Source organism: Physcomitrium patens, chromosome 18 (assembly GCF_059467195.1).
Source record: "Physcomitrium patens ecotype Gransden chromosome 18, ASM5946719v1, whole genome shotgun sequence".
NCBI classification, from domain to species: Eukaryota; Viridiplantae; Streptophyta; class Bryopsida; order Funariales; family Funariaceae; genus Physcomitrium; species Physcomitrium patens.
The window spans coordinates 11796645-11823463 of record NC_143427.1 but is presented as its reverse complement, the minus strand read 5'-3'; the positions used below and the strand labels follow the sequence as shown (position 1 = coordinate 11823463).

Genomic DNA, 26819 nt, shown 5'->3' with positions numbered 1-26819 from the left:
GGCTAACTCATTAGTGAAGTTTTAAACTTATCAATGACCTATCAATATTTGAAAAGTCAAATTTGCATCTATAAAGCTTGTAAGAAACTTTTCTATGAGATATTATTACATTTACTTGCTCCTATTTACTTCTATCTAATTACTTTCATATAAGTAATTATTAATATTAGTATGTATGTTCATGACATATAAAAATCGAATGCCGAAATTTTATTGTTGAAGCTTTTAAACTATTTGCAAAAACAATTAAGTCAATTATCCAAGCCTTTTGGTTGTGGCAATAATAAAAGCTAAGATGTTAGTTTTTTTTTGGAAGTAGTGTGCCTTATTGGTGTTGCCAATGATAAGTGGGTTTAATTTGTTAAATTTATTTGCTTTGGTTCTAAATGTCAAGGTAAACCAAGTCTCATCATTTTTAAATCCTTCTATTTGATATTAGAAGATAGTCCAATTTAGCATAATTTGATAAGATAACTTGCTCTTATTTAAGTTGTAAATTACTTAGATGTTGTATGCCAATATCTTCACTTGTAATCTAGAGAGCTGATCAACAATAGCAATATTCTTGCTAAAGCCGCTTATGCCATAAGACTTGTGTTTTTTATAAGTTATGATGGTGCTAGAACTTCTATAGTAGGTCATTACAAAAGATTGATCTATTATCATTTAGTATTACAATACAACAAGAAATTTGGCCTTTTCTTGATTAAAATACTAAAACAAGTCTTGTATTGAAATATCCAAAATATAAATAATATTATTATTACAATTAAATTTGACCCTTTGTCTTTTTTCTTTGTCATCTATTTACAACAACTATGTTTATTCTTCACCCTAGGATTAATAAATAGGTGGAACTATGTCTTTGCCAAAAAAATTGTACTTCTACACTTGTAAACAAAAAAAAATTCAACAATAATCAAACTTGTAAAAGGAGTCTTGCCATAATACCACCTACTAACAACCAACATATAAATCAAGAATGTATTACTTGCCAATACAAATCCTATGTCTTAATAATGAAGGACCAAAAGGATCTACAAATATAACATCGAAGAGCTAAAGTATCCAACTTGAATCTTCCAATCTCTACTTCTCTACTGAAATTGCCAAGGATCAAGACATAAATTCTCACTCATGTCTACAAGTGCAACCAATGCCTTCATAGATTGTAGATTGGAATTAATATAAACTAACATTGACAAGTTGACAATCTCTCATTAAGGTCCTCCACTTGACATTATAAGGGCAAAGTTCATAGCAGCAAAAACAAAAAGAGGACAAATACTAACTCCTTCCACACTTAAACAAACTTGATACTTAAGATAGAATGATAGACTATTGAAATTTATGCAATAAAGGCAATCTTAGGATGGAAAATAAATGTATACTATTCTATACATGTCTTTGCAAGATTAGCTGGATAATCCTTCAATATCTTTTAATTTTAATTCAAACAATTCATTCATCTTGATTCATTCAGAATTGCTTTTTAATTGAAAAAATGAAAGAACTTTGGTATCAACTTCAACTGGAATTTCCAACATATACAATAGAAGAACCCTTTGAAAAAAAAAAAACAAAAACAAAAACAAAACAAATAAAACAAAGATCTAATCATCAACTTGATCAATTGCAAGAGACTTGGGGTTTTTATCTCCACCCATCCAACTGATGTAAATGAAGATGAACATACTTTCATAAAATATAAGAGGATTAAATAATATATCAACAACTTTAAGATTGAGAGGCAACATTAGAGGCCTTATCCTAAACATGACATTATTAACTAGAAGCAAACGAGTTCCATAATAAGAGAACTAGAGATTTTAGAAATGTATTATGTATTTAGCTTTCATATTATAAAAGCATCTCAGAAAAATGTTGAAAACCCCAATAATGTAGAAGCAGATGATACATGTAATTGAAATTTCCTCTTTGCTAAACCAAATATGATGGTGACCATGGAATAATTAATGAATTACAAATAACCTGACAATTCCAGCGACTCGGCTACAATCAACCTCTTCAACAATCTAAATCCCGACTGGCACACAAGCACTGCAATACTGCCAATAATCAACATTCCACACCCCTCCCCTTCCCTGTTTCACTCCATACCACACATACAACCACATACTCCACCCCTCTTGACCTCACACCACATACAAATACACTCACAATACTCCCAACCAAATCTCTTCTATCCCACACCTCCACAAACACATGTCACTTCTACAGAACATGTTCTCGCCCTCATCCTATCTCTTCTCCACTCCCGCGTCACCTTTCAACACGCCCTTCTCAACCTCAAAACTCCAAACATCCAACAACCGTACTTAACACCGTCCAACCCAACCGCTTCGCTTCAGTGCAACCACGAGTACACAAACTCAATTTTCAAAAAAAAAGAAAATAAAACAAAACTTCCTTATTCCGCAATAGCGACCACCTACACGTCAAGCCTCCTGACTATCCACCACCCTCTGTCAGCTCCGAACCCACGTTCATATCTGCGCCCTCGCATCCAGGGAGGCGCTCAGAAAACAACTCAGGGTACGCGGAGGCTTGTCCCAATTCGATTCACAGGATTACGCTCCTCAGACACCACGCCTCGTCAAGCTCCAACGGTGGGCACGAACTACCAACGACGAATCGGCGCCTCGCAAACTGCTCCTACTACTTGACACTGCCCTCCTGCCTACTACTCACGAACTCCTCCAATATCATCAAATAAGCAACAGCTGTGTCCTCCCACTAAACCACACGGACGGAGAACGGCTCCTCAACCACCCCCGCTCCCCTCTTCCACCAACCACACCCCAAAATTCGGACCCCGTCGACGTTGCATGTTGCCCACGCGGTCCTCAAGCGAGTGCTCTCTCCAAAAAAACGCAAAGCACCTACCCGCCTCTGAACCATCCTCTTCCTCATCAGCTACTGCCATCCATGCCCCTCCACAAAAATCAGATACCATTACACTTGCTCCCTCCACCTTCTTCCTCCCCGCATCTACTCGTCGTCGTCGTCCTCGTCGCCCTCGTCATCCTCGTCGTCCAGGCCATCGCCCTTACTCTGCCACACAACCACACCATCCACGCTTCCCCTCAACCACCGCCACAATCCTCACGCATCATCACACTCATCCCCGACCCTCACCCCACAAGCACATCACTCTATCTCAAACATCTCCACCATTGGTGCTGTTGCTTTACCGCGTCATCGTCCCCGCTTTCTTGATCCCCACTCTCGAACCCTTCTTCATCTTGCTCCTGCACAAGCCCCCACCGCCTCAGCATGCATGCCACTACACGCTCTCCACGCGCCTTACAACCTCGCATTCAACACAACCGCCACACTCCACAGTGCTTCACCCGCCACCCCTAACCTTCCCATCTACGCACACGCCCTTGCGTCCTTACTACCGCAATCACTGCCCAAGAAACCACAGCGCTTCAAAAGAGACAAGAAAAATACCAAAACACATATATGCTTACATTGTTGAAGTACTTCAGCGGATTTGGCCACAGATCATCCTTGATGACCTCTGCAACCTGCAGCCCCAACCAACCATCCTAATATGACAAACATTTATGTCAACTTACTGCAACCACCTTCTCAACCTTTGTCACCCATGCCCCACCCCGAAACCCACCCACTGCCTTCGCCCATCCCCTACACTCCCCGCAACCAACACCTCCCACTCCTCCCAAACCCACTCCCTCCTGCTACAAAATTCTCACAGGGGAACCTGCTTCACCGCGCTTCCTCCACAACTCCGACATCCAACGCCACACAAACATGAGTCACCACCCACCACCCTACTTCACATCATCAACTCCTCCGCCCCCACTAAACTCCGTGCTTCATAGAAATGCTCACCTCGTCTTGTATCCCCTCTATGGATATCTTCTGCTGCGTGTCCGAGAACCACTTGAAGAAACTGCACAACATTCCCGCTTCCCCTCTTATTAACGCGCTCCACCTCAACAACACCACTAATTGCAATCCCTCCCTCGCCACCTCATTCTCACGCACACACTCCACCTCACACTTCCCTAACCTCGAACATGCCGACCACCATACATTTCACGACCGCCGACACCCACAATACCAACCCATCGGCATACGCCAACCCACAACACCCAATGCTTCGAGCTCATACCTGTCCTCCGTTTGATGACCCCTCTTGTTCCCTTCTTTCTCAGCTACCACGCCGTTCGTCAGATTCTGCCACAAACACACCGCTTCAGTACGCCACACCACCCACAACCACACACCTACTTCTTTCCACCCCACCCGCTCACCGCCACCTATGCTGTGCCTCACGTCCACCAACCATCCCTCTTCTGCTACCACGCCCTACATCATCCGCTCCACCACCACACAACTCGCTCGTTCGCACCCCCTAACCCTCACCATTCCATCCTTCCACTTCGGCTGGGTGCCCGACACGGACGTCGAACCGTCATCCGAAAACCTGAACTCCTTCGTCAACTTCGTATCCTCGAAGTAAGGATTTGTTCGAAAATTCTGCACCGCACCCATCCACATCCAGTCAATAACGTCCCCCCCCCCCGACGCCCGCTTCACCGACAGCTACCCATGCCCAACACCCCCATCTCAACGCCACCATGTCCTCAGCACAAGCTCTCGTCATCTCGGTAAGACACTCACAAAGCTGATGCTGTAGCCCGATTTCACATCCTTGAAGTCCTCCACGTCCAGCGATTCCAGGTATTTGAACACCTGCCATGCACGCACACACCCCACCATCAGCCCTCGGAACTCCATCGCCTTGCTTCCAAAATCACACACTCGCCCCGTTCCATTCACAGCCCCATCCAATGCACACTCATGCTCCCAACTGAAAAAGCGCCCACAAACAAGGCGTACACAAGAGTGAGCGTGCCAGCCTTACCTTCTGATCGTCCTCCGTCAAGAGGTCGCACAGCACTGGGTGGCTCAGAAACTGCACGCCACAAACACTATCAACCCTTCATACCCACCCCATTACCCCCGCCCATGCCATCCGTGCCCAATCCACCAACCCATTCGCATATGTCCATACTGCACGAACTACCAAAACCTTCAACAACAGGGGACAAGCGCGCGAAGTGGGACCGTACGGCAGTCAACCAGAAGTCCGGAATGTTGTGGATGATGGCATTCCGCTTGCTGTACACTGGGCGTCGGATTTCGTTGTAAAACTGCTCCACCTCCAGCACTTTGTCGCTCGCCTCCTCGTTCACCTGCCAACCCCAATCGCTGCACCGTCAGCTACCTCACACACTACCTGCTGCACTGCGGTCGGGGGAGACTACATCACACGCCCTGCCATCCCAGCTTTCCATTCCTCCGCGTCCATCTCACGCCCCACACCATCGCCACCTCCATGCACGCTTGTCCATCCACCCCCACCACACACCCAATACTGCACTACGCTGTCGCGACAACACAACTTCGTGCGCAGCCCACAAATTCCCCCGAAAAACCTCCCTTTTGCAACGCCCCCGTGCACCCGACCCACAGCTGCGCCTAGACCTCACCGCCAAACCTACGCCGACATCGAACTCCTGTAACGACCGGAACAAACCCGCACTTTTCGAACAACGACAATCCCAACCTCCCTCTCCGTCGCCCACACCAAAACCTACCCTAGCCGTTGCGCTCCACCACTTCGAACCCGTCGGTACCCTTAAACCCCAAACCCCACCCCGTGCCCAAGTTGACCGAAAAGCGACATCCCGGAAGGTAGCCACAAATAACACCTCGTGCAGCCATGCACCTCCAATCCCCACCGCTACCACCATCCTCCACTCCTATCCCCCGAAGCGACCTCATAAAAGATATGTTGCTTGGTGGTGGGGGACGAAATGGAGTGAGGAAAAAAATTAAAAATTAAAAAACACTAAAAAATAAATAATAAACAAGAGCAGCAGCAACAACAACAACAACAACAGAGGAGGCAAGCAAGAAAGAAAACACACACACATCCACACCCACCCGTTCAAGCTCGTCCTGCACTTCTTGCAACTTCTCGATGGCCTGAACCAACTCGGCGTCCAGTTCGGAGCCCTCCTCCTCCTCCACTTTGGCCCTCTTTCCCTTGTCCATCCCGCCAAACACCTACACACCGACCCAACGCAAGCAATTACAGCGAAGATGATCAAAGGCGCCACATTGAGGCACAGCGTGACCGGGAAACAACCGGGGGAAGATGGGACACGAGAACCCACCAACAGCAGCAGTGGCAGGGGCGAGAGGAATGTAGAGAGGGAGAGAGGGCAATACCTAGCCAAAAGAAGACGAGATGGGGGGGGGGGGGGGGGTGTTGTGGTGAGGCGGGAGGGAGGAGGGTGCGGGGCGAGCGTGGGGGTGGGTTAAAGAGTCAGTCCAAGGCAAATGCCGAGACAGAGAGAGTGAGTGAGTAGTCAGGCAGTCCCCTTCCGGCGAGGAGAGACGTCGAGAGGCGCTGCGAAATCGCGTCCGCCTTCCTTCCTTCCTTTCTTCGTTGCAGTGTGCGTGTGTGTGTGTCTGTGTGGTGTAGTGCTGCTGGGTTGCGCTGCTGCTGACGCGAGTACCCGTCGGAACATGGAACAGAATGGAACAGAACCCCCTCCCCCGCTACGGCGGTCTCTCTCTTCTCTCTCTTCTTTCTTTCTTTCTTCGTTCCTTTCGATTGTGCTGTCGCTCTCCTCTCTCTTTCCTCTCTCCTCCCTCTTCGCTCGTCTTCATCCAGTGCCCTGGCTCTCCCTCCCTGTCTGTTCTTTTTGCTTGCTGCTTCGGGTGCGCTTGGAAGTTGGCCCCATCTCCCTCCCTTCTTTTGTCTTTTGGAATATATCGATGAAACATGCGGATGTGGGCGGAAGGAAGGGTAAATGAGCCAAGGATGAATGAATGAATGCGGGAACGGGTGAGGTCCACCTAGTCAGTCACTGCAGCATGATCAGTCAGCCAGTCCGAGTGAGTGAGTAGTTCTCAGTCCTCTCCTTGTTTACTGTTTCGTCCTATTCTTTCTCCTGAATTCCCAGTTTGTAGGAGGACGAGGGAATCTCACTTATCTGTGCAGCAATTCGTCAAACGTTGAAACATTTATCCAAAAGAAAACTCAATCTGTTCTTTTCAGAAAGTTGTTAAACTACTTTGGGGTTAAAAGATTACTAACTTGATTATATTCCAAGAATTATTGCTATTTGTTATCACCTTATTCCTTTGTATTTTTCAAAGGATGGATTTGCATATAAATACATATGTATCTATTATATTAAACACTTTGGATATATGATAAAGAGTCAAAGATGCATTAGTTATTTAGAAGGAAATTCTAAGAACTTGGAGAACACAAAGTGGTTTGGGCCTAAGTATATTTAAGAATCAAGTTGTTGGGATCCAATAACTACTTCTTCATCTTCCAAACTGAAATGGGTTTTTATAACTTTTCTTCATGGAGAAGGCTATATGTGCTACAATCAAGGTGTGGTGCAGCAATAGTAATGCAATGTTGCAAGAGGTATAATTTTGTAGGTTTAGGAAGTAGAAAGTAGTGTACTGTGGGTCTTAAGAAAGTTGGTCATGGTTTGGAGTGAAGGTAGTTGTAGATTGATATAGTAGGGTATTATGGAGATGCACTTGCAAGTAAGAGAAATTTTTAAGAGAGTCAAACTATTCTTGCAAGAAGAGAATGCTACAAAAATCAAGTACACACAATAATGATCTATTCTCCAAATTAAAAACTATGAATATTCAAGTAGCTTATTTAAAATTAGAATATACAAGCTTTAGTGAGTATAGTGACTAGATTCAAACTTGCACTAAGAGCAGCAACTTGAACTTGTTGTTTTATTGAGATGCTCACAAAAAATAATTTAAATATCTTCTCCTACAAAAATTTATTCTTAAGCTCCAATGTCATATCTTGCTCTTGTGGCAAGAAATGCTTTAAGAGCTAGTGTACAAGATTTATATTGTAAAGATATTTATTAGTAATAAAAAAAGTTAGGATGAATAAGCCACTTAAGTTTGTTCAATATAGCTACTATTCTTCTTTTATCTCAAGTTTTGCCTAACATTTGGCCAAGCAGTTATATATATTAGGTGTGCATAGCAATCAAAGAACAAAGTTGCATTTCATTGAGTTTCTCTTAGGATATAGCAAATTGATAATCTTCTCAACAATGAAACAACCACAATGATGTTGTATAATCATCTGCTACAATGATGTTGTATAATCTTGTGTTGCTCTTGAGTGTGCTTATTTGTTTTGTAAGATGTGCCATGGCAAGAAACTTTCTACTTAGAGATGAAAAATTATAAATATGTGATGCTTCTTTAGTAGATGAATTCAATGGACTTTTGGATATATAAAGATAATTCTTTGGAGAATTTTTTTGTAGATGTCTTAAAGAATTAAGATGTAGATAAGTACAAGCAAAATTGTTTCATCTTAATAAAATATGCAACTTAGTGCATATTCAAATATGACAAGAAGCACCTTTTGGGCAATAGAATTAGTTCAAAGAAGAGGATACCTCCAACTTTCTAAGGTTATATTACTCTAAAATCTAAGGCTATGGTAAATTACAAATGGTTATGGTTTTCATGGTTTGAACAAAATTTGTTTTGATATAATTATTTTATATTACTATGATACGTTGATGTTGTCAAATTATGGTATATGATACATCATATGTATTGAAGCTAAGGACTTATTGACTGTATATGTTTTTAAGTTGAGGATCTCTTGAATAAGTTCAATATTGTGTGCATATAAAGGATTCAAATGCCTATCTCCTCTAGCTTACAAAACCCATGTAAATTTACCTTATAGATTGTGATGTACCAGAAGATTGTGAACATTTCCAACATCATGATAATTCTTGATGAATTGCTACCAATCTCAATTGAGATGGTAAAGTGCAACCTGACATGAATATGGAATACATATATTAATAAGACAACTCCAATGAGCAAGTAGATAGCAAAAATAAGAATTGTTATTTGTTTATTATTTCTATAATACAAAATTAATACCAAATAAAATGTTGAGTATTATTTGCAAAGAAATTTGGCTTAAATAGGAAATTTCTTTTAAGTGCAATGTTTTGTTTATAAAGGCCTAGTTGACAATTGCAATGGAATTTTGGTCATTTTTAAAATTGAAAAAATCATTAATTGTTCAAAGTATATATCTTACAATGCTAGGAAATCTTTATGTATCCTAAACTTGGTCAATTGATTGTAACATAAGCTCTAGGAAATTTGGATTTAGAATTGATTCTTTTCTACTTCAAATATATATATTTTTAAGCATGGAAGAAATGCAAAATGTACAAGCATTATTTGGAACTTAAAAAAATACACAAAAATATATAGAAGCTCATAGAAACTTCAAAAACTTATAAGAATCTTTTGAAATTTGGAAACGAATGAGAACTCATGGAATGCAAAAATAACATATGAGAATCCATAGGAACTTAGGAAACTTACAAGAACTCATAGGAATTTGGATATATGCAAGAATGCATAAGAATACAAGATCATTTTTTTGTACCCAATGATAGATGTTTCTACTATATATCTATTTCACAATGAACTTCTCTAAATAAGATAAAAATCCTATATCTTGAAAATAATGAAGAAAAAAACATCATTGTAAATGCAATTTATCTCAAAGTTCTTTTAATTAATTTATTTAAGTTGTTGTAATAAATAAAAATTATATTTTCTAATTAAAGTAAGAACTATTTCCATTATAATGCATATATCCTTCTTCTTTTTTTCTTTTATTGGTCAACAATACTTTAGGAGTAGTCAATTTTTAACTTAGTAATTACAAATTAAACTTTTGTTTTAGCTTTCTGTGGCCATTGGCACGGATTTTCACTAGCATATATATATATATATATATATATATATATACACACAAATATTTATCCATAGTAGATTGTTTACAAATTTAAAACAAAATTCTCTATCAACATTGTAATCGATCTCTTCATCTAAACTCTTAATAAAGAGAATGACACAAGCATTTACAGACGATTGCTGGATCACACATAAAATGTGCTCTTGGAAAGGAGTGTAAGAATGGAAGAGTGTCAAGGATAAGTCTGTCTGTCAGACCCTCAAGCGCTTTTGGCGAACCCGTGCCGGAGACAAAACTCATCAATTATTTGATTTGCAACAATGTTCTTGATCTACACCAGGCTGATGCATTTCGCGATTGCAAGAGTTGTGTTGCTAGAGAAGGAAATCTACCTACAGTCCAAGCTCGACATCTAATTTGATCGGAGTGTTGTCTCAGCTACAAGCGTCGCAGATAGTCAAGGATCTCACAAATATGTGTACTACACTGCTCTCAGAATGCGAAATCTTTTCTGCGTTAGACAAATCCATCCTAGGCCCTACACTTCGCTTTCAGACTGCAGGCTCGCTAAACCAGTTCGCAGGCTCTCTGGAAGGATATGCTATGCAGCAGCGAGACGAAAATGTGCATACTTTGGAGGGAAAGCATGCTTGACTAGCTGCACTGTATATCTATTCATTTTTCTCGCTCCTGAATCCTGCACACACACCAAGTTGCGTGCAGAGAAAACGGACGCGGCGATTTGCGTGGATTGGCTGTTCAGGAAGGTCGGGAGGTTCCTAGCCCTAATTCCTCCTGCGCTCCGAAACACCTGTGAGTAATGTTATCAGTGTCGTCAATATGTCCGCGCCCACCTTGCTTTTAATACCCGTCATTCTGCTTTGAATAATCACTCAGCTTGATGGAGATTTGTGGCCGTTGTGACTGTACATTTTTTTACCATCATAAATTATGGGTTTTTCAAAATGGATGATTATGTAGTGAAAATTCTCTATGTTTTACATTTCAGGTGGATGATATTATTGAAAGGTCATTCTCATAGCTTGTTGATATTTTTAGATCACTTGAAAGCGAATCATTTTTTATAATTCTGATTAGTCATTTTCGAGAACCCCATTCATAATTCACTGTACATGTAGAACACACAATGCATTTTATTCCAACGAGCACAGCTGAACTTCATTGTATATCACATAATTCACAGTTGTTAACAGTTCATCTAAAATCCACGCTCTTTGCACTAGGAGGTTATTTTTTAACACAAACTTGTCGCAAACGCAGCAGGGATCATGCAATCAACAGCGATGCATGACAGCAGACTAAGCCTACTTGGCAGCCAGTTTGGAATTCATGAATTGCTCACAGTACTGAATGGCTTTTTCGCCAAGCGCATCGTCACTAGCATACGAGCTTGGCTGGATCTCCTTCCGATCAGAGAAATACTTCCCTGATACACCCTTCAACTCTGGGCTTGTCGCAACATACAAGAGATTCGCAGCTCCCTGTATCATCAACCCCGCCTTACTGGTTAAGCTATACAGAAGTAAGAAAGAAATGTGATCTGAAGATGTACATTTTTTGGGTGTTGAAATGCTGCTGTTTTAAATAATATCAGTTTCACAAATCAGCGATAAGTAGGGCTGGAGATTCACCTCATTCGCGGATTTAATGAATGGCTTTGACACATTGGAACCCACCTCTGCAACACCCAACCAAGACCGTGTCTTGTCAAGCTCTGAATTCAAGTTTTACTTGAGGTATTGTGCACATTCTACGCTCCACATCAATTAAGTAGTCAACGTGTTATTCGGCGTACAGAATTCTCTAATATTCTTGCTGGAAGCAATTTTATACTCAGCTGGCAAAAGACTCGTTGTGAGGGAATTCTTACCTGTGGTACCCTTCTCAAAGAAATTCTGACCAAGTGCAGTCTTCACTGCTCCTGGGTGGCCTGAATTAGCGACCACATTCACGCCTTCCCTCTGCAGAAATCGAACTATTTCAGTACTTCTTTCCATAGGAAGAAATTCACATCATAGAAGAGATTCTAGATTCACACAAAGTTAAATCCTCGTTAATAGGGTAGAATCTTGTATAGAATCAAGTAGTAACTCTCATTGACATACTGTGGATCAGAAACAGTAGAACTGAACAGAATAAAATCAATGTCATACGCTTTTCGTGAACTCAAAAGTAGAGTAAGTTGAAGAAACCTTCAACTGTTGTCCTATCATTCTTGACAGAAGAATGTCGCCAACTTTCGATTGTCCGTATGCCTGGTATGCCGAGTACCTAATTTTTCAAAGATATTTGGTCAAGCAAGTGTATTGTAGCGTCATGAAAGACTAAGAAACCCTACACTTCACTCAAAGATCCAATATTTTGACGAGTATAAAGCACCGTTGTATATGTGATGAAGCTACTGGAACGAAAATTATGTTATGACAACATGCATATCAATTCTATTCCAAATCATTTATCCACATTCTACAACACATTTTAATCGGAACTATAAAATTGCAATCTACAAATCCTTGAAGAATGAAACTTACAGGTTTGGGTTTGTCAAGGCTTCAAAATTTATGCCACCCTCATAGGTGATGCGATGAGCTTCAGATCCCGTAAACATTATCCGCCCTTCAATACCACTTTCTGCGGCTGTGTCTTTTAGCTTATCCATGAGCATCATTGTAAGCGCATAATGACCTGCAAAATAAGCAATATCCGTTACACAGTTTTCATTCTGACTCTCTTCTGCATCTCATATTGTGGTTGTAAAATTAGAATGAATTCAAAAACGAAAACACAGGATTCAAATTTATTCTGATATTATTGCATAACAGCATGACCTAGTAGACAGTCAAAGCCCCTAGTGAACTCGTACCAAGGACGTGCGTAGCCCACATAACCTCGATGCCGTCGTCCGTAGGAGTGAATTGCTTCGCAAAGATTCCCCCATTGTTGCTTATTAATGTCAAAATCACATCAAGGTGTCAATCATCTGTACCTGCAATCTCTTAATCCACGACATAGCTCCATGTCACATGCACACTGCGTTGCACAACCACTGGGAAATCCTGAGATGGATATGGGAGCTTACACAAGAATATTAAGTGGCAGCTTTTTCTTCTTCTATTCCTCCGAGAAACTGCGAACGGACTTCATGTCTGTCAAGTTGAGAGGCATGCACTCCACGCGTGCAGTCGGAGTCTCTGCGATAATGAGGGATTTGACATCCAGGAGCACATCTGCTCTCCTTGCAGCAAGCACCACATGGGCACCGCGCTTGGCTAATACCCTGGCACACTCCCTTCCCAGACCAGAAGAACCACCTGCATGCACAGAAGCCATGACCCATCCCGCAAAGCCATAACCCATTGTCAGAAAAACCCAGTATCTTTCACACTCGTATGAAAATACAAACTTGCTAAATACAGTGGTGAAAGGGCCGCATTACAGAAGATTCAACGTGTTCGATAAGAAAACTTTTAGGCCATGAAATGCTTCAATGAGCTGCACCGGATTACGAGCTTTCCTCAGCGACTTTCATTTCCATGCCAATTTCAACAAGCAAGAAAACGCAGCAAATGCATCAGAATTGCAGAAACGCATACCCGTAACAATTGCTGTATAATCCTCGAGGTTGAGATTCTTGGTGACCTCGTCGGCTGTGATGCTGTTACCCAATCCGAGCACGTTCAAATTGCCCCCGAACAACGTTCCAATGGACTGGCCCATTTTTTGAAGGTCTGAGCTCCCTTGCAGCGACAATAGCTCAACTAACATGCCGAAGAAACCACACTTCACTCGTCAATCGAACATTTTCAATCATTCGAGCATGCACCCTGCCAAGCCATAGGTCTATCTCCCTTCCTGATGCTCAGATACCAGTTCAACCTCATTTGACAAACAGGGTCTGAGTCTGAACTTATTCATTTGCTCATCCAACCGCGAAACTTACCTCGGACACTCCCGCAGCAACAGCATAGGCTTGACGAATGACTCCTGAGTACGCGTGCAATGAAGAAGGTGCAATTGTGCTGGATTGGTTTGTGGCGACGGGAGAAGGGAAGCGAAGTAATTATTCAGACACAAGACGTTGAAGAAGATGTCACGTGGAAATGTGTGCATGGAAAAGTAACGCCAGCATGAGGGTGTCTCCACCGTGCGTTGCCACCTTGACAGGCCAAGCGGCAGCGCGGCGTCTATCAATCCTCCTAGGATGTGATACATAGTTTTGAACTGACACACATTTTAAGTTTGTATGTTTGGATTTCGTTTGACTTGGTTTCAAAAAAATCATATTCCTCCTCTACGAAACTAATTCCATTGAACAATTATCAGGGGCTGCAAACATGAGAATTGGACAAACAGTGAAGTTCCAAGAATCCTAGAAACTACAGGTATATAAAAAAAAATTGAAGAAAATTAAGAGGAAAACGAATGTTCTCACCAGCATAGTTGAGATCTCCAAGGAGTTAGGTGTCACTTTGCGAAGGATGTGTGTCGTGGAGGATCTCTGGACCCCATTATATCCTCTACTTTATATCAGGCCTCAATAGAGAGTAAGACCACCATTCTCTTATTCACCCACATGTCACTTCCAGAACTTCAATCTTGGCCCATTTTCATGCAATGTCCCCACCTGTTGAATCCAGAGTTAATTAGTCAAATCTTTACAAATCTAGTTGAATTCATTGATCCCACGAAGTCATCTGAAAGTTGTAGCTCATTGTTGTCAGTCAACAAATTGCTTGTGATTGCTAGTAATTGTGTTCTGTAAAATGACACATTATCAACAAATGTCAACAAACATTTCACTGTTCATTTCACAACATGTAAATTTGTTTGTGTTGCTGTTTTTTTTTTTTTTTTTTTGTAATGGAAATTTTGTCGAAGTTAAAGTATTGTTTTTGTTCTCTCATGAAGTTCTATTTTAATTTAATAAACTGTCAGCCGTATCCATATGTATACACACTCCTACTAACCTTTGCATGGAAAAAAGTATGTGATTCTTCTCATAAAATCCTTGTAATGCGAGCAGAAAGAGTTTTTTGGACCTTTGTATTCGAAAATATTCAATTGTTATTATTAATATTAGAAATAAAACAATCTTAAACTTCAGATTGTAACACAGGTGATTCACTTCAACATGTGTCGGTGACCAAGAGTGTGATCGACTGTGGTGAGGCTTGTCTCGCTGGCCTTAGCAAAGCTATCATCGGATGATTTGCAAGTGCATTCTCGCTGCCGGGAGTAGAATCTGTTGGTTTCGGTTTAGTGTTTTCAGGGAGTCGAATGCCTCATGTAGTTAATGTGTGATCCTATTTGCAGTTCTATCCTCTTTGAGAAAATAGCGACATTCTGTCTGTGAACGTCCCCATGATGATTCAATACTCTTGAATTCGAGGATGGTGGCCGAGATTTTGGTTGAATGACCCTCTACTTGATGAAATACTTAGTGTTTTTTTATATTTTGGTTGTGATGAAGGAGTGATCAGGGTAGATCGGGGTTAAAACTTGATTAGGGTTTATCTTGTGGAAATAGCAAGAAAGATGAAACAGACCAATGACAGCAATACTTGCATTACACAGTACTGTTGGATATAAATACATTGGTTGAGATCCGTATGATTAGGATATCAACATGAGGAACTTCATTCATAGATGGATGTGAAGAGATAGAGACTACTTTAATTGATGAATGTTTCAACACCTTGTTTTTGCTACAAAGTATCTCTTCAAAAATGAAGGATAATGATTATTGATCCAGAGTATTAATTACATGAGAAGTTCAAATTTTTCATAAAATATTTTTGGAGAGCATAAGTGTTGTAAAGTATCTTCTTATTGATATAGATAGAGTTGCTTGAATAATGTGTTATAGTTTTTTCTTCAATGTTGAGTAACTTCTTTTTGCAATATGTTGAATATTCTAGCTACAATTTCTTATGTTAGATGCTCTTGCTATCACGGATATACGTATTTATTCCAATAATTACCTATATGATTAAATAGAAGTAGGTAAAAATAGATTAATTTCATAGTATCTTTTAGAGAAACTTCTTAAAAGCTTTATAAATGCTGCTTTGACTTTATAAGTATTTGTAGTTAATTAATAGGCTAGAAACTTTGTCAATAAGTTAGCCATGTATCACACGTATTAATAGCTTGTAAAACAAATTAACTATATGGCTCACATATAGATAACTTGCCTTATAAGTTAAAACATATGTCTAGCAAAGTTAAGAAGTATTGGAAGTCCTATAGCATATTGCTACATAGCTCTTAGTTAGAATATATATATATATATATATATATATATAGAGGCAAGAATAAAGCCCTCTTTACTTTTGTAAATGCCTTTCTAATCTTCAATCTTATTTCAAGACTTTTTCGTCTTTTTATCTTTGACAATAACTATTCTAATTCAATATATTATCATCTTTGAGTGATTTACTAGTCTTTTTGAGTGACATAAGAATATATTGAAGATTTCTTTCATTGAGATTCATGTCTTTAATAATTTGACAAGAGTGCTAACTTATTATTCTTATCTTGTTTTAAAAGTGAGTGAATTATTTCACTTCTATTGTTGTGTTTTGAAGGTTAGAGACTATCCACCTTTAAATAAATAATTTAATTTTTTAACATTGATTCTTTCTTTAAAAAGATTAAATTATCTTTTTTTATTAAAATTTCTATTTGAAATTAAAGATTATGGATTATCTTCTATTAATTTAATTATTTGAATTTTTTTGAATTATTTATGAAATGAATGATTATGGATGCTACTCTTAATGGAAGTGAAAATAGATTTGCAACTAATGGAGATCTTCATGAGCTTGTCAACACTCTAAGTATAGAAATGCCATATATTTCTAACATAAATTATGGAGGTACTATTTCTATATATATGAAAGAATTCAAGAGTCTATACTAAGAAGTTATGTAGTTGAAAAAAGTAAGTAGATCAATTTTACAACCAAATCTAAGAAGTCTTACTTGTATAAGCACAAAAAAATAAAGATTAGTATGCTTGAGAAGTTAAATGGAATAAGATCAAAATTCTGAAGATTTTTGTAACAAATTAAGCTCTATTTGAATTTACATCCTTTTTAATACTCCGATGGATTTACTCAAGTTAGATTCATACGTGCACTTCTATTGACTTCACTATGGTATTCAAAAACACCAAAATTACCCAAAAATCTTGTATAGCCTTCAAATCTTCCTTCATTTCTTCATAATGGCTCTCAAGATGGTAAAACTCAATTTAACCAAAATCTTGAAATTTTCTCTAAAAATTCATAAAAAATTTTAAAAAAAATTCTAAAAAAAAATTCTAAATAAATTTTAAAAAATCCTATAATATTTTTATAATAATGTTAACTATATGAAGCTATATTTTTCTATCTTTGTGATTTTTTATAGTAATAAAATCAGTTTAAATCTACTAAAAATCCTATTTTCTATATAATTAATTAAAAAATTATGAGGTTCTTTTTTATGCTTCTTCTAACTACTAACTAATTATTGATAGGATTTTATAAGTAATACATGTAGATAGGAAGCCAATGAAGATATTGGTCTCAATAATTAACTCTTAATACTTAATAATAAAAAATTCTAAACTAATTAAGATGATTGCCTCTAAGTCTTATAAAGAGTCCATCTTTATAACTTTCTTTCAAATAAGACTTTTGCAACTTATGAATATCTCTAAATTATAATAAATACTTGGAAAGCCAAAAAGACTCTCTCATCTTAACATTTGTATAATTAAATGACTTAAAATTAAGTTTTTAATTAATCCACCAATTACAATCAGTTTATAGGACTCACATATGGCGACCATCTGGCACTATTTGTAAGAATAGAAAGAACCTAGCTCTTGTATTTGACACGGTCTATATATAAAAATAAAAATAAAAAATAAAAAATAAAATAAAATATATTAAAAATAAAATAAAGTGAAAAGAAATTTATCAAAAAAGACACTTTCATCTATTAAAAGAAGTGGATTATAAGTAGAATTACTAAAATATTAGTTTAGAGACAAAAAAAGATAATCATTTGATTTAAACTCAATATGTTTTCACGTAGAGAAAATTCTAGTTTAGTCACTACTTTAAGTGTTGATAGTATTATATTTCTATTGAGATTTGAACTAAGACTACATGATTGTAATTCATAATAAAAAAATTGAATTTTATAAATCACATGAAAGACGTCCATGACTCAAGAAAAAATATCTAACCATACTTGCTGCCTATACCTTGAGCCTAGCATTAAAGTATATTAAAGGGATAATAACCTAAAGGTTTGACTTAGAAATATTATAAAAGAAAAATGACAATGTGTATTGGTATTAGAGCCAATGTTTATGCTATCATAATATATGGCATTTGGCTTGAGAATGCATCAAGCACCTAGCTATGGAAGATAAAAAAAAATTACAACAAGTCCTAACAATTCTAATAGATTCTTAAACAAATTATAATTAAAGATTAACAAATATAATCAAACATCAATCAAATTCAATCAAAATTTCAAAAAAATTATATAAGAAGCACAAAATATTCTTAGAAATTCTTTAAAGAATAAAAAAAATAACATAGAAATTTAAAACTATACTAAAATAGAAATCTTAATAGAATATTAAAATAGAAATTTTAATTAAATCCTAATCAAAACCTAACTAAATTCTAATCAAATCCTAATCAAATCTAATTAAATCCTAAATAAATCCTAATCAAATCGTAAACATATCTTAATAAAATCCTAAAAAAATCCTAATCAAATCCAAAACATATCTTAATCAAATCCTAAACAAATCCTAACCAAATCCTAAATAAATTCCAAATAAATCTTAATAAAATCCTAGTCAAATCATAATCAAATCTTAAACAAATCTTGACCAAAATTTAATCAAATCCTAAACAAATCCTAAACAAACCTTAGTCAAATCCTAAATAAATCCTAGTCAAATCCAAAAAAATCCTAACCAAATCCTAAACAAATCATAAACAAACCCTAAACAAATCCTAATAATTCCTATAGCAGATTTAAACCTCAATAATTAATGAATGAACCATTGATTTTAAATTAAATTTTTCACACCTCTTAACAATTAAATTGACAATAAGCACAATTTTTTTGAAAAAGATCGAACTCACCAACAAGAAGATCAATCTTAATATTTGCTTGGATGTTGGCTGGCCTCCTTCTCCAATCTAAATGTTGAATTTTGAGCGCCAATATCTCCTTATCAAACCATTTAATTGATTTTAAATTTCTTACATACTTAGAAAAATAAGTTTACTATCCACATACATAATTTTTACTCCAATCCAACTAATAGATTTCAAGAAATCTTAAAAACCCTCACTAGACCTAAAACTCTATTTTTTGAGACCTTGACCCACTTAAACCTCAATAATCCTTGATCCAATCCTTCGATCAAGCTCAAACTCATAGCATATATTGAACGCATATATATCCATAAATCTTCAAAATTTCATTTGTAGATCTATTGCCAAACTTACAAAAATCTCCAAAAAGTATCACCCACTTTATTTCACAAATCTAGAGTCACCTCAAACAAACTCCAACTTTGCAAAGCTCTTACAAAGTCAATGCAAACCCAAATCATCCAAAACTAATTCTCAAAGAAAATCTATCAAGTTTGCTATCAAATTCTACTCTCTAATCTCCAAAAAAATCCTAGAATCGTCATTGGACCTTGGTTTTGTGCCTCAAGATTTGATTTCGACCCTGGTTCATAATTGGTCCTTTTCGAGTATCAATATCTAGTTTTTCTAAATAATTTTTGCTAGAATTCACTCTTAATTTCTTTCTAAAGATGCTTATATTATTTATTTTTCAAATCTACTTTTTTTTGTCTTATTTATGGCCCTACAAAGTAACTAGAAGTCATTTTTCTAAAAAGGCAGTATTACTACTAAAAGTTTTATTACCTTCCTATCTTTTATTCATATTTTTTTTTACTTTATTTTTTAATTTGGCTCTTCTATAATAAGATCCATATTATCATCTTTCACCATATAGTCATGTTACAACACAAGAACACTTTATATTCCTTACAATAACTTCCATTAGTTTGTGTAGGAAAATCTTTTCCATCTAGTGTATTAAGTTGAATTGAATTATTCTCAAAGATTTCTTTGATAATATAAGTTCCGATCCAAAGTGCATCAAATTTTACTGAAAATTCTACTTTCTTAGCATCTTGAACCATCACCCACATTCTTGGAGTAAGATGTTTTTTTTTTTTTTTTTTTTTTTTTTTTAATTTTTTATCAAAGATCTCTTTCCTTCTTCTTTAAGTTGTTTCTATGTGTTGAGTTGCAAATCTTTGATTCTTACTAAGTCTTTCTAGATGCTCTAATGGCTCTTTCAAAGATTGAGAAGTATCCAATCTTTCATCAATGGCAATGTGTAAAGATGGGACTTCAAATTCTATTGGCAAAATGGTTACTATTCCATATACCAAAGAAAAACTTGTAGCTCTTGTAGAAACCTTGTAAGTAGTTTAGTAAGCTCAAAGTATTGAAGTAAGTTTAAGATCCTAATAATGTTTAGAATCCTTTATAATTTTTTTCAATATTTGAACTAACATTTGGTTGACTCTTTCTATAAGACCATTTGTTTGAGGATGATAGGGAGTAATCTTCCTATGATTGATAGTAAACAATGTAGTCATTTTTTAATAGCTTCATTTAAAAAATGAGTACCATTGTCACTCACAAGGATTTTTGGACAACCAAAATGAGCTATGATATTTTTATATAAGAATATGGCAATTTATTTAGCATCTACCTTCTTAATAGCTTTTTTTTTTGCCTATTTGGTCAAATATTTTGTAGCTACAATGATATATTGGATTTGACATGAAGATGTAAGATAAATTGGTCCAATATAATCTATACTCCATTTTTCAAATAAAACAAGTGGAACTAAAGGATTTAAAGGCATTACAAGATTTAAATCATAGCGCATATATCTTTGGCAAGCATCATGAGATCTTATATAAGACTTTGAATTAATAAATATTATAGGCCAAAAATAGCCTATTTTAAGGATTTTTTGAGTTGTTAATTAATCAAAGAAGAATCCACCACAAGCACTTGAATGATAAGCTTCTATTACTGGTGGTACTTCTTCATAAGTAAGACAATATCTTAAAATCCCATCAATTCCTCAGCGATATAATTTCTTAGCTATAAGAACAAAATGAATACTATTTATTCTAATCTTGTTGTTCATTTTTGGATAGAACGTTGGATAATTTTTGAGTACTCAAAAATATTATGTAGGTGCTATCATAATATGGAACAAATGAGCATCAAGAAGTTCATCATCTATATCTTAGATACCAATGGTTGTAGATAATTTTAAAAGTTGATCAGCTTATTTGTATTACTTTCCTAGATTATATTGCATTATATAATAAAATTCTGCTAGAAGTAATATCTACCTTACTAATTTGCCACTTCAATCTAATTTTTTCATAATATATCTAAAGGCCATGTGATCTACAAAGAAAATAAACTTGTTCTTGAAAAGGTAATGGTAGAATTTTTTGATACTAAAGACCATAGCCAAACATTCCCATTCTATTGTTGTATAGTTATGTTCAATATTTGTCAATTATTTACTAGCAAAAGTATAGAATAAGTAGTTATTTTCAGAATGTAGATATCTAGTGTATAGTGTAAATAGAGATAGATAACTGCTGAAAAGGTGGTTCAATAGGTAGAATGGATGAATAGTCAGGAAAAGTAGTTATCATCTATAGTATAGGAATTGGTATCTCGGGATAGTATAAGGAGGATGGGAGAGGGGAAGAAAATGCCAAACTGCGATAGTATTGAGCCAGGGATAAGCTTGGTGCTATCTCTTCTTCTTAATTTTCTTGTTTCTTTTGTGTTAATGTTGATTCTATTGAAGAGAATCGATTTAATCAATCAATGTTTGATTTACGAAGTTATTTACGGATCACTGTTTATCAATTATTGTCAAAGATTGAGGATATATGGAAGTTTCCAATCACTGTTTATCTCAAGGTTATTAGTTCAGTGGAGAGGAATTGTAATCGAAAGAATTGTCTTGATCAGATTCTGTGGATTGGAAGTTGTTCATTCCAGGATTTGGGTTATGCTTGTATATTCGTGAATTACACAAGGTACTGAAATTGATGTCGTTGTCATATTACGTGCTTTCCTGCTCAAGAACGCGCCGGGCGTCTGGCTGTAGAAGGCAGTATAGAGATTCGCTAATATTCAAACAGTCTATCGGTTTTTGACTGTTGGAATATAAACAACTGCAAGAATACACCGTAAATCTATACGGATGCCCTTTGATTGCTCGCCGAAGTCCTTTTTGTCCCAGCCGGTAGGTCTCTAGACGTTACAGAGAACCTCGAACAACCCAAACTGCTAATCTTTCATACCGCTTTATACTCATGATCTTGTATCCACTGACTGTCTTGTTAGATTAACCCAATAAATTTCATTCACTCCGCATACTCAATCCTATAGACACCCTTTTAATTCTTCATCACAGATGTAACTCGATTTCACAAAACAGTCAAGAGTAATCAAACCCACTTCATTAAAAATCCCGATTCACCATTACAACACTGACTTCAGCAACGATTGCCTCAGTCTTCCCAAAACCCTATGAAGAAAAAAAATCCAATTCTCTGTCTTTTTTCCCCGCCCGAAGTATGAAGCTAGCTCTCTCGATCCTTCAAAAACCCCCCAAAACTTATTCTCTCCGCTCTCATTTCTTAACCTTAATTCTGAATTTCTTCAATCTTCCGTCTTGGATCCGAAATTGGCTCCCGTCGTCAGAGCTTAGATCCAAAATTGGCTCTCACCGTCAGAGCTTTCTCCTCTATTTTTACCTTTAAGAGATCCTTTTATCGAAAGGACGTTCCCGAAACGGCACAAAAGACGGAACAGCCTGAAACGGAATCGGAGCCCCGTAATCGGGACCACATTGAGTCGCCCGACCAATTCAGGTCTCATATTGGATAAGAATCCAGTAGTAAGACCCGGATGTTCCTGTAATTGGATCAAATTGGTCCTTCGTGTCAGATTGGCTGAGACCCGTAGTAAGACCTGGATTTTCCCATAATTAGACTGCATTGGGTTACCCGACCAATTCAGGTCTCATATTGGGTAAGAGGACCTGGATTGGATGTCTTGAAATTGGATCCAATTGGCTCTTCGAACCAGGCTCACCCATCGTGTGAATTGGTCCTTTCCCTTTCTGCTGACTCCCATTATTGGAATCGAATGGAGCATTTCAGTATGCCCCGGGTGACTGTAACGGGGTGACTGAACCTGGCCACTTAGTATTTACACTGGAATTAGTCATTGCTCCCAATATTCGAGGTAACTGAATATTAATAAAAGTCCCCTTTCTTTATATTTTCACGGTATACTTGTGTTACAACACGACATCGTAATTGTTATCGTATTGATATGGAAGAGTGGACAGTAGGAAGAAAAATTAAGTATTCTTCGATATTGTAAGCATTCAACAGTAGCGGTTAATTCTGTGATCCTAACAATTGGAGCTCATATATATGGTCTTTTCCTGTGTTTGAATCTTCATATATGGATTTATTCTAGGAGGTTTCTTTTGAAATAAGTAAAACGATAACCACATTTTGGCGCCGCTTTTGGGGATTGACAACATTATTGAGTGTTAGGAATTAACTGCCAAAGCAGTAAAGGAAATTAGGAAGCAAAATCAGTAGAAATAATGAAAGAGTATGGTTATTAAGAATGAGAATTTGACAGCAAAGAGAATAAAATAATCAAAAGAAAGAACAGAGAGATCGCAAGCAAGAAATTTGTTGCGTAACGAGCGAGATCACAAATTGAAAAAGAAGCATTGACAAAGTTGGATTAAGCCATGGTTGCATGCTTGTCGGCATATTCGATCGTACCCAGAAGACAATCGACCTCTAATATTTCAGAAGTACATACCGTTAAAGAAATTATCAAGAGCACTTGCAAGGAGCACTGCTAATAGTCCAGCATACTTCTCGAAGTTGTTAATGGAAAGCGAGGAAGGCACAGAGGAATTAGGTACTCCATTGGGTATTTTTTCAATTAGAGATACGTCTGATTCTAACAAGACTGGTTCTAAAAATCGACATAAATCACTTGCCAATAAAGACCAATTCAGAGTATATCAAAACCTATCATTTTTACCTCATATTCAACTAGCAAAATTATTTGAAGATAATAATAATCAATCAGAAAGGCCTGGAAGTCCAAAAAAGACTTTTGCGGGAGACAATTTTTATTTTAATAAGGAATTGAGCAGAACACTTGCATCTTGAATGGCGTCCGGAGGACCAGCAGTTCCGATTGCAATTCAAATGGGTGCAGTGGGCCATCGAACGACAAGCGTCATGCCATTACCTATTTTTTAGGATTTTTTAGGTGTGGATCCAGATCAACATTTGTTTCAATTATTCACGGCGTATGTAGCCAATAATGGAAGAATAGAAGATATTTGGCTGAGATGGTTGCCAACAACATTGAAAGACACAGCGTTTGAGTGGTATAACTCCCAACTAGTAGGACAATTTATCAATTGGGAGGCATTGAAAAATACATTTTTAGCCCATTTTTGACCAATTGGTTTTAAAAAACGTCTTAGAGAAAAATTAATGAACAACAGAATGGTACCATGGGAAGCGGTATAATCATATTATGGTCGTGTAGTAGATATACTTTGAAAATGGTCAAATAACCAAATGCCAGAATCGTTTGTGTTGTCCATATTGGTTAATGGACTACACCCACCATAATTGAAGATGTTTATAAAGGAGGCCCAATCAGCCACCATTGCATCATCTCTTGAGCAAGAAAAAGTATGGAAGGAATGTTACTTTGATCAAAACTTAACAGTTGGAGCCACGATGATTCCATCTCAAGGAAGTTATCAAATGACAAATTGGAATGATGCATCGAAAAGTTATCTAGGAAGGAATGATTATGGTACAATTCGACAAGGAATAGTGGATGCCGTTCTATTACAAGCTATACCACCATCATCATCACACCCGTATGCACCTTATTCCACGTATCAAAAACCAATACCTACAAAAGAATTGCCAAATGCATTGGTATCAAGGGATTTCAATGAGTCATTGCTGTTAACATTGACAAAAAAATGGATGAATTGGCTGTGAATCTGACCAAGGATAAAGAAAAAAGGTATAAACCAACCAATATGCGTCCCAATGTCTGATGCAGCAATTGTAAGGGGGAAGGTTATTTAGTAACAGAATGTCCTTCACCACCCCAAATGACTGTACAATGTACCTTTTGTGGGGGCAAGCATATTACCACCAACTGTTGGAATTTACGGAAGCAACAACAACTTAGTAACCAGATAATGACTCAACCAACTTCATGGGATGTCAAACAAGTACAAACGAATAATAGGTTTGGCTGAAATAGAAATCGAGCAAATAAACAAAACAGGAATTATTTCAATTTCCTAACCTCTGAATTTCATCAAGAAGGTGTATCCAATACTCACGAATTGGCGATGAACCAACTAGGATACCATCAATATCTACCCATGACGAAGCCAATGCCAGAGTCTACAGTAACAATGGCTCAACTAGGATCCTTTACTCATCCGACATGGAACAGACCTAGCCGTTATATACCAGTAGATACACCCAATATCCCTGAAGGAGTTGGCAGGAGACCACTTTGTTGCTATCGGTGCAAACAAATCAGACATTATGTAAGTGAATATCCTAATACAAGGGCCAGTGATGACTATACTCCAATATGTGGAAGTTGTAAGTAGTCTGGTCACACTTATCAGTAGTGCAATGCGCCCTTTAATTATAATAACTGGGACCAACAATTGCAAACAAGCCATCCGGCGGAGGACAAAGGTCCTATTCAACGAGACTCACCAGTACATTGTGTCGAGGTGGTGAACGCAGTGCTTACTAGAGGCCAACAAAAAGACAAGAATCTAATTCAAGATGTGGATGAACCAATCGCAAAAGAGCAAGTAGCATCGTCCATGGAGCTAAATGAACTAATATCAGTATTGGGACATATCACAATATTGAGACCTCAACAGATTGAGGAACCCAATTCGATTCCACGTGCCAATTTGCCGGTGTCGTGTTGTAACACGTCTATATGATGAAAATATAAATGAAGAAGATTTATTAATATTTAGTCACCTTGGATGTTAGAAGCGGTGGCCAATTCCAGTGCAAATACTGAGAGGCCAAGTTTAGTCATGCCATTATAGTCAGCCGAGGCCTACTCACAAGTAACGAAATGCTCCATTCGATTCCAATAACGGGAGTCAGCAAAAAAGAAAAGGACCAATTCAACGATGGGTGAGCCTAGTTTAAAGCGCCAATTGGATCCACTTTCAAAAGACCTCTAATCCAGGTCCTATTACGAGCCTCTTATCCAATATGAGACCTGACTTGGTTGGGCAACCCAATGCGGTCCAATTACGAGGGTCCGATTTCGTTTCAGGCTGTTCCGTTCTTTGTGCCATTCCGAGAACGTCCTTTCGGTAAAAGGATCTCTTAAAGGTAAAAATGGGGGAGAAAGCTCAGTCGGCTGTTCCAATTCAGAGAGTCCAAGACGGGAGAATAAGATCTTCTCAGGGTTAAAGGAGAGGATAGGTTAAGAAATGAAAAAAAAGAGGGAGAATCAGGGATTTTAGGTCGGAGAGCTAGCTTCATGCTTTGGGGGGAAAAAAGACAGAGAGTTGGGAGTTTTTTTTTTTCTTCATGGGATTTTGAAAAGACTGAGGCAATCATTGCTGAAAGTCAGTGTTATATTGGTGAACTGGATTTTTTTTTTTTGAGAGAAAAAATGCTGATACTCTTGATTGTTGATAAAATGGGAGA

At 37.5% G+C, this 26819-nt stretch overlaps 2 protein-coding genes across 5 annotated transcripts; both read right to left on the bottom strand.

Moving 5' to 3' along the window:
- Positions 1 to 2367: 2367 nt before the first annotated feature.
- On the bottom strand, positions 2368 to 6586 carry LOC112295532 (NAP1-related protein 2). 4 transcript variants are annotated; one of them, XM_024547271.3, is made up of 11 exons: positions 6295 to 6586; positions 6007 to 6129; positions 5130 to 5252; positions 4922 to 4972; positions 4678 to 4749; positions 4420 to 4533; positions 4166 to 4230; positions 3883 to 3943; positions 3498 to 3575; positions 3216 to 3272; positions 2368 to 3075 (listed from the first exon to the last, which is right to left on the bottom strand). In XM_024547271.3, the coding sequence occupies exons 2-11, from the start codon at positions 6115 to 6117 to the stop codon at positions 3013 to 3015; spliced, it is 795 nt and encodes a 264-aa protein (XP_024403039.1). In that variant the 5' UTR covers positions 6118 to 6129; positions 6295 to 6586; the 3' UTR covers positions 2368 to 3012. The 4 variants fall into 4 exon arrangements, with proteins under 4 accessions (XP_024403039.1, XP_024403041.1, XP_090100367.1 ...); XM_024547273.3 differs by having other exon boundaries at positions 3498 to 3554; XM_090244241.1 differs by having other exon boundaries at positions 3498 to 3554; positions 6240 to 6374.
- Positions 6587 to 10135: 3549 nt separating this feature from the next.
- Positions 10136 to 13808, bottom strand: LOC112295219 (short-chain dehydrogenase TIC 32 B, chloroplastic). Its single transcript, XM_090244270.1, has 8 exons — positions 13483 to 13808; positions 13002 to 13200; positions 12753 to 12832; positions 12421 to 12574; positions 12082 to 12160; positions 11760 to 11850; positions 11521 to 11567; positions 10136 to 11370 (listed from the first exon to the last, which is right to left on the bottom strand). Exons 1-8 carry the CDS (start codon positions 13652 to 13654, stop codon positions 11194 to 11196), a joined length of 999 nt encoding a protein of 332 aa, XP_090100396.1. The 5' UTR covers positions 13655 to 13808; the 3' UTR covers positions 10136 to 11193.
- Between the last annotated feature and the right edge of the window lie 13011 nt (positions 13809 to 26819).